The 8710-nt window shown below is 55.5% G+C and overlaps 2 protein-coding genes across 2 annotated transcripts; both read right to left on the reverse strand.

Annotated features, from left to right (window-relative positions):
• Positions 1-377: 377 nt before the first annotated feature.
• LDBPK_341740 (hypothetical protein, conserved) lies at positions 378-3422 on the reverse strand (the record flags this gene model as incomplete). The annotated part of the gene is made up of 1 exon (XM_003864286.1): positions 378-3422. The coding sequence occupies one exon, from the start codon at positions 3420-3422 to the stop codon at positions 378-380; it is 3045 nt and encodes a 1014-aa protein (XP_003864334.1).
• Positions 3423-6557: 3135 nt separating this feature from the next.
• On the reverse strand, positions 6558-7391 carry LDBPK_341750 (pyroglutamyl-peptidase I (PGP), putative; the record flags this gene model as incomplete). Its single annotated transcript, XM_003864287.1, has 1 exon — positions 6558-7391. The coding sequence occupies one exon, from the start codon at positions 7389-7391 to the stop codon at positions 6558-6560; it is 834 nt and encodes a 277-aa protein (XP_003864335.1).
• Between the last annotated feature and the right edge of the window lie 1319 nt (positions 7392-8710).

An 8710-nucleotide genomic window follows, 5' to 3' on the forward strand; every position in this document is an offset into this window, starting at 1 on the left:
CAACCACGAGAAGGAGTGCCCGAGAGCTGGCCGGCAGCATTCCCTGCCCAAGGTGCACCCACACGATGAGACTGACACATAGGAGGTTGTAGGGTCGAGAGGCAGTGAGGAAGAGGGCTACTGCGGGTGTGCTGGGACCGCGGCGAATGAGTTCACCGACGCAACGTTGTGGGAACGCGTTCAGGAGGTACTTCCTGGTGCCCAAGAGACTGAATTAGGGAGCCGTTCGAGCGGTGTGGTGACATGCAGTTCCTTGGCCAGCGTGGTAAAAGTTTGAAAAGCGGTTCGCAGAATAGGTGAACAGTCCAGTCAAAAAGGGAAAAAAAAAGAAAGCGTCTGGTTCCCCTGCCTTCATGTCGCCAATCGGGCGCGCCTTTTCAGTGAGCTACCGGAGTCGCAGGGTACAACTCGAGCACGTTGTCTGCGTCGTCGTTGATCTGCTGCTGCCGCAAAAACTGCTGAAACGCTGCGTCATCGTGCACGACCAGCTGGCCGTTTGTTGTGTTGCTGCATTCGGCAAGCACAGGGGGCAACTCACCCTTTTCAAGCTTCACAAAGATATTGTTGTTGAAGAGGGTTGTCTCGTCCACCATGCGAACGTAATCTGTAAAGTTCTCCGCGAAGAGCTTGAAGGAGCGCAGCTGCATTGAGATGGGCACACCGCGGTTGGTTTGAAACTTGCGCAGAAAACCGCGTGGAACGGCAGTCTCTACCTCTACGGTGATACCAAGAAACATGATTTTGTACGGCATTGGCAAGGCGGGTTGGCGAGCCTTCTCGGCCACGAAGTACTGCTCTATCTGTGTCTTCTTGTTGTAGCCTGGGCCTTGTTTGAAGAGTGTGAGGTGGGCATCGCGCACCATGGCGACAACCTGCTGCACAAACGGCTTCCACATCATGGTGCCGTCGAGTACGATGCTGCGGCCTTGGTTGATCGCCTTCACAAGGAGGTTCTCGGCGGCACGGGTGCTGTGCGTGTGCGCCTCTGATAACGACATCTCGCATTCTAGCGGCAGCTTGAACTCATCGGCATTCACGACAACACTCTGCTCTTTGTGGCTTTCCCACCAGCTGCTCTTGGCGAGAGCCGCGACGGCTGTCGTCTTGCCTGCGGCCATACCGCCGCCCAGAAAAATGAAGAGAGGCTGATCCGGCAGCTGCTGATGAGATGGTGTCGACGAGAGGTGTGTGTGTGTGCTACCGTTTCCGCCGCTCCCGGTAACACTCAAGTCGTCCTTGATGCCTTGCAAGCGGCGAAGCGTCACCACTGCCGAGTGTAGCTCGCGGTAACGCTTGAACTTCTCCTCTTGACGAATTTTTTTGATGCACGTAAAGAACTCCTTCATCTTCCGCAGGCGTGGAACACTTGCCCCGCGAGAGCTGATCCATTCTACAAGCGCAGGAACCGTCTGCACGCCATCTAAGGGGTAGATGACGTAGTCGCCGCCGTCCAGGATGCCCTCGAGAGAGTCACGCTCCGCCCCTCCGCTGTCCTCTCCTAGCGGCTGCACCCCATCCTCCACGCTGCCGCCTTGGATGCTGGAATTTGCTCCGGTGCTGCTTCTGCTGCTGAACTGCGGTGGCGTGGTCACGAATTCGTTTCGAGCGCTTTTCCCCACGGGGGTACTGAAGAGGATCTCCGTCGGCGTCGGCGGTGAAGCTGTGGTCCGTTTGTCAGCCCATTGCACAACCAGTGAGGGTGCATCTGGCCGACTGCTCGGCGACGCGCTCGTGTGTCTCCCTGACGCGGCGTCGACGTCGCTGACGATCTTGTACGCTTTACCTTGACTCCGTGTCGGTGTGCTGCGGCGCGGACCCATACTAGTGTTTTGCGGCGATCTCGCAACGTCGTCAGTACCTGGAGTGGCAGTCGTTCCTTGTGATGCAGTGCCGCTGCGACCGTTTGTGCGCCGCGAAGCCACCTCTTCGTTGTGAGGCAGGGCCGGGGACCCTGCGTCGACAACGGGAGAATGGCCGCAGCGAAACTTCACCAATGGCGCCTGTGTGGAGTGCGTTGAGGCCTTGGCCAGGGCCTTTGGTGCCGACAACGTTGGCAAGGGTGTTGCCCCGTCAGCGCGAGTGTACGCACCGGGGTTTGGATGCTGGTGGCAGTGTTGTCGGTGCAGAATGGGAGGAATGTACACGATGGTTGGGAACCAGCTGACCTTGTACAGGCTTGACAACTCTGGCTCTGCTACGGCATAGACAACGGCTATGGTCGGCATCGGATCAAGCAGCCGCTTCGCTGTGATCTTCTGGAACATGTCGATCACTTCGTTGCTCTTGGCCGAATACTTGGCATGGAAGACGATCACAAGACCCTTGGTGTTGCTCTGCAGTGCTTTGCGGTAGTTGCTGAGCGTCAAAAAGCGCAACCCGTACACGGCCGCGGCGTTAAAGGCGCGGGCGGACATGACGTTGGGCGACATAATATGGGTAAAGCCACTCCTTGTTGCCGTGTTGCAGGCATCTGCACTGACCGGCATCATGCTTGGGGACGAGGTGGACGCTGCGTCGTTGCCTAACGTTTCGCCGAATGTGGGCGAGAGCTTTGGCAGGGGAGTGGCCACAATGGCGTCGGACGGCTTTCCCTTGCTAACCGACGTGGAGGTGAAGTGCTGCTGCAGACTCGGAAAATTGAGCCCATCCATTTTCGCATTGCCAGCCATTGGCGAGCCACTGGCAGAGACGATGCCGTGCTTGTTGAGGGCTGTCCCGCCCACGAGGGTGCTGGCGATGTAGCTCGGACGACGCGGCGAGTCTACGCAAGGGCGCGGTGCCACTGTTGAGGTAAATGTGTCCACCGACAGCAAACTCTCCGTCGGTTCGAGGTACGTGTGCGGGGGGAGCAGCCAAGGCGTGTGCACCACGTCATCGGCACCTTCATTAGGGGCAAGGTCGACGCACATAGGCAACACGTACTCCCGCACGTACACCTCGTACTCCTTGTTGATCTGAATCACGTAGTCGGCTCGGTGCCAGTTCCACGAGAAGTACATGGGTACGAGCGTGTTGAGAATGGACAGCAGGTGCTCAACCGACTTGTCCGGGTCGCAGCAGGACATTCCGGCCGCCACATCACGCTTGTCAGAGTGATCATCAGATGACTGCGCCGCACATCCGTCATCAGAAGTGTCCTCGCTAGAGTCTTTCGCGTCGCACCCGACGTGTAAGGCGAGATCGAGGGAATTCATGCAGTAGGAAGCACGCTTTCGAATATGCCGAATGAGACGGAATCGGTCCTGTGCAAAGCGAATCGCCCACTTGTGGCACAACTCCTGTAGCAGCTCGGGGTTTTCACGTGTAAGGAAGAGCATCGTACAGCACGCAGCAAGCTTCGCCACGTACATGTACGGCGGATGCTCGATTGCCTTGAGGACGTACTCGACAAAAGGTACGTAAGGAGGTGGCGATTGCATCATGATGCTGCGTGGAGGAGAAAACCAAGCAGAGGGGAAGTGAGCCTCAAAGAGAGAGCACACATACACACTCGCAAAGAAGAAACAAAAAAGGGGAGTGGTATTTGAGCGACAATACCAAGCCGAAAGCGCACGCACAACAAAAATGAAAAACGAACAAAACCTCGACACACGCCGAAATTCTCGTTGGTCTTGCTGGGATGTTCCCACTTCTTTGTTCGTTGTCCTCTAGTGCGGTAACCACCCCCTCCTCCTCATAGCAGAGTATGAGATGAATGGACCACCGCTCTTGATACACCGAGGCTCGTAAGAGTCAAAGAGCGCAGAGATAACAGAAAGCAAGTGCGGATTCACGAGTGAGGAGCTCAACAGAAAAGGAAAGACAAAGGCACACACGCAAAGAGAAATCGTAGGTTAGAGAGAGAGCGCAAGAAACGGAATCGCTTGTGGGGGCTAGGGGCGCCAGAGGAAATAAAGTACACAGATGATGACCCGGAAACAACGCGCAGGAGAAAGAAAAACAACCAGCGAAAAAAATCAATAAGATCGCAAGATCGGCGATTGAGGAAGACACAACTTCTTGCGGCAAATTGGCCGGCTGCGGCCACTTCACAGGTTAGAACTAATCAGCAAAGCTGATAAGAGGCCACAGCACGAGAGCCCACACCAGTACAGCAGGTAAGGAGTTCAACCACCCGCGACGACCTGAGGGGAGAGAGAGAGAAAGGGTGCAATTAGAAAGCGGCACGTTTCTCGATACCGCCACAAAGTCTTCCCCTGTTCTTCAGCCCGCGGCTGCGCTTCGACATACAATACAAAAAAAAACTTAAGAGTAGAAAAAGGGAAGCCACAACAACAAGCACATACAAGCACACAAAAAGAAGGAGAGTCCACAGTGACCATATAAAGTCCGTTGAGCAGCAGGGGAATTCGATTTGTAGTACTGAACAAAAAACAAAAAAAAATAGAGAGGCAGCCGTCGAAGACAGAGGGGGAGGAGGGGAACACGAGATGCTGGTATCGAAGAGGGAGGAAGGGAATCAGTATGACACGCACTAGTCCATTTAAATGGGTAATAATAACAAGAGAGTCTCGGCCACGAAAGGAAAGGCAAAAGGAAAAACCTAACCGATGTGAAGTGAGAGCTGATCGTCAAAGGGCTAAGGAAAACAAGCACAAAGAGAAAGCAGCGGAAACGGAGGGCGAGTGAGGGAGACAGCAGAAGCAAGAAGCCAGCGACAAGTAAAAACCTAGAAACGCACAGACCCCCTACACACACACACACAAAGGCACGGGCAAAAAAAGAGGCAGGCCTCTTTGACCTTTCGCTGCTCAGGACAACTTTTCGAATCCCCTTTTTTGAACCGTCGTTGCATATATATATATATATGTGCACGAGATTCCTCCTTTATTGCCGTGTTGCACACGCTGCGCTGTACGCTATTCGGTCCCCTACGTTTATCAAGACTCCAGATCGGCCTCTTCTTTGCCTTGCGTTTCTTGTCGTTCCTCCGCCGCTGGCGCGCACTTGCGTACGCCAACTCGGTGGCCTGGTCCCACTCCTCTTCTACGCGCGTGGGCGTGCGCTTTGAATCGTTTTTCTCCACTGCGCCGCCGCTCCCGCTGTTTTTTTTTTTTTTTGCCGTGTGTGAGCGTCAACGGGGGCTGGGAAAACGGTGGGGAGCCGCAACGACTAACGCCGATCAAACCTCTCTGTTCTTTTTTTTTGTCTGCTTGGCGGCTCAGTGTGCGCGGACGTCTGCAGCTTCTTTTTTTTTTTCTGCGAAGACGTTGCTGTCGTCACTGCTGCACGAGAACACCTTTGCCGAACTTCCTCGTGTATGAAAGCAAATTGGTAGATTCGTGGCCTCCCCTCGCTGCCTTTTCCCTATCCCCGTTATGCCTGCGCGTTTGTGTGTCGGGAAGTGGAGAGGGTCTTGACGTTCGGTATAGACCACGCGGCAACTGTGGTGGTGGTGTGTGTGTGTGGGGGGGGGGGTATGTGAACTGGGAGACAACGGCAGGCGGAAAGGGCCGCAGGCAGGGGGGTACAAAATGCCTGACACCTTCTCTTTCTCGGGCGGAGGAGCGGGGGAGGGTATTCTTCCTCCTTTTTGACTCCGTGTCGTGTCCGTTTCACGTTACACGGCTGCTCCTTTCAAGTGTTCCTTGGCAGTAACGCCAAGGGTGGTTCTTCGGTCTCTTCGTTTAGAGGTGCTGATCTCTTTGTGTGCTGTGCTTTCGCTGTGTGGGATGCTGCTCACCCACAACGCAGGAAAAAAAAATAAAAAGGCGGAGGGGTGCGGGGACGAGGAAGGCGTGGCGGAGAGAAAATATATTCACCGCGTAGGTACGCACCCGAAACGAGACAAGGCGGACATGCAAGGTCACGAGCACCACTACGATTTCAGGATGTTAAGAATGAAAGGGAGAGGGAGGAGGAGCCCAACAGAAACACCTAAAACCAACAACGACCGACAAGCCACCTGCTACGCGGCAGCCTTTGGCGTGCATGGAGGACGAACAAGTTTTGGTTCGGGCACATACACGCACCACAAACATAGTCGGTTTACGGAAAAAGATGAAAGGGCAACGAGAAAGAGAGAAAGAAGTTGTACAACGTGCCGTTCCAGGTGCAGTGAGCAGATGACGTCAATTCAAAAAGGAAAGGGTGCGCAGAGGCGCACCACGCGAAACGTGAGCCCGCACCATCATCGGAAAGCGGCTCATCCGTTCGCCGTCTGAGGGTTGTGAAAACGTGGAGCGCCGATGTAGCCTCTTGTTGGCTGCTTATGGGTGCAGCTGTGCGTCTGTGCGCACGTGATGGATGAAACGGGCGCGCCAACAGAGACAATCTGCCGCCTTGGTTATTTTGTTTCTTTTTCGGGTGTGGGAAAAATGAAGCGACGCCCCTTCATGATATTCTGCTCAGGAGACGCATAGGAGAAAGCGCTGACGGTGAGCGGAAGGGCCTTCAGCCGACGTGAACAAGCAAGGATGACGACGCCGCGCAGAACACAAAGGTGGTGCGGCTTCCGTGTGTCGTGTCGCCATCCACTTGGGCTGAGCATGAGGCCGATAATGGGGCGAAAGAACCTGAACAAGCGCACCGCTCCTTCACTGCTAGCGATTTTTTCGTCACGTGGTCATCAAAGACAGCAGGCCGTGCATGAAACGCTGCACTTGCACCGATTGCACCATTGTCGTTGGGTTGTAAGCCACAATTGGACCGCCCTCGCTCTCCGTCTTGCCGCGAATCGGATCGACAACGTGAATGAAGACACCATAGACGATGCCCGGATTCTTTTCCTGAAGTCGAAGTGCGTGGTAGAGGGCGCAGTTGCACAGGTAGCGCCCTGCGTTGCGCGAAATTGCCCAGCTCGGAGCCTGAAACGCTGGCATCACCATGCCCTTTCTGTCTGCGTCCGAGGGTGTCACCTCATTTTTGGTCACGGCACCCGTCACAGAGTGATGCCATGACTCGGCAATGGTGTCGTTCACCTGCTGAATCAAGCGCTCCAGCTTCTCGAGCTGCGGCGAGCCCGCCTTGCCGAACCAGCTCTCGTGAAATACTTCGATCGTGCCGTCCTCCGGTACAATGGGCTCGTGGTTGAGCACCTTACCGTCCACGTCAGGGACGCTGGCAAAGAGCTCGTTGTAGCCCTGCACCTCGATGCGGATGAGCCCCGTTGTGTCATTGTGAACACCTAGGTGGCAGAGAAGGATCTTCACCTTGCCGGCGCCGTGTTCGGCGATGATGTCGGCAATTTCCCTCTCCACCTTCTCAAAGTACGCCGCGACGGTGGTCACGCTGACATCCAGCTCCGTGTAGCGCATCTCCGCTACGTCGGGATGGCGCTTCAGGTTCTCCACGACACGAAGGGCAATGTCGGAGCTGGGGTTCACCTTCACAGTGGCGAAGGGTCCGTAGCCCGTGATGAACACGACGATGCCCGCCTTTGAGTGCAGCATTTTAAGCGGTGCGGAACTGCGAGGAGCCCTGCGTGCCCGTAGAAGGCCACTTGCAATAGTGAGACGTTGATTGTGCGGTGGTCGTTGGGAAGGGAAAGTGGAGGTTGATTCTCTCCCAGTGCTGAGGGCATAGCTGCTCAGAAAAGCCCTCGGGCGCGCAAAAGCCTACGAAGAGACGCTGTTCGAGAGGGACCATGCGAGTTGCGTAAAAGTGAAATGCGCAGGTCAGTCCCAGTGGCAGAGGCTGCATAGTAAGAGACAGCTCACCACCGTTGTCTTTGATCGGTTGACACAATTCCAACGGTATAGGCTGCCACGACTATCCGCAACACTACTCACATGATCTTCGTTGCAATAGAGGTGTTTTTATGGTTGCGCCGCCGTGTCCGCGTTCGCAGCAAGACGATCAAGTTCTAAACAGCTACGGAGAACGCGCATGCAAGCACAAACGCACACTTCATCGAGGCAAGCAGGCGAGTAGTAGCTGTGGTAGCACGACAAGCAGCCGCAGTTCCACTGCAAGGAGCGAAAACCGCACACTCGGCTAACTAACGGCGCTTGCTACGAAGGCTTGTGCATGCTAGACTCCAGAACGGACGTGCGCCAACATCAGAATGTTAGCAAACCGTTCTTTTTTTTTGGTTGTTGGTGCTTTTCCACCCTCGTCCTTGGTGGTCTCCCCTGCGCCGGCAAGCTGTCTCCTGCACTGCGTCGCCGTGGGCACCGGCGCCGCCGCACACATCGGACCACGTTACGCGATTTCCATGCGGCGCTTTCCTTGTGGCTTTGCTCGGTTGTTGATGATTTCATGAGGATGCTCCTCAGTAGCCGGGAAGAAATCATAATACGACAGAAGTGGGCGGGGAGGAGGGAGACATTCATGAGAGATGAGGAGGACACACCGGCAGAAGTGACCTGCCTGTCACCTCCCATGTATACTCGAGGGCACCCACAAATGGAGAACACGGATCGGGTGAGGCTTGCGGAAGCGGACGCTGTGGAGAAACGAGTCTCTTCGTCACAATCGCTTCAAGCGTTTTACTCGCCGACGCGGGCGAGCTGTGAAGGAGGCGTTGCCACAAGCGCCGTGAAGATTCAGCGATAGCCGACCAATCAGTGCAAAGCACATCTGGAGAACTCGACAGCGCTTAGTTTTACCTTTTTCCATGATCTCCCTTCATGACGGGGGTCGGGGGGGGGGGAGGGCAACACCTCGCAGTGCGCGGTGGCTCAGCGTCCAGTGCACCACGCTCCCCCTATCCCGGCCAGATACCAGAGCGCTTCTGTTGGTGAAAGGGTCATGCATCCACGGCGTAGGG

The sequence above is a fragment of the Leishmania donovani genome, chromosome 34, assembly GCF_000227135.1.
Source record: "Leishmania donovani BPK282A1 complete genome, chromosome 34".
In the NCBI taxonomy this organism is placed as follows: domain Eukaryota; phylum Euglenozoa; class Kinetoplastea; order Trypanosomatida; family Trypanosomatidae; genus Leishmania; species Leishmania donovani.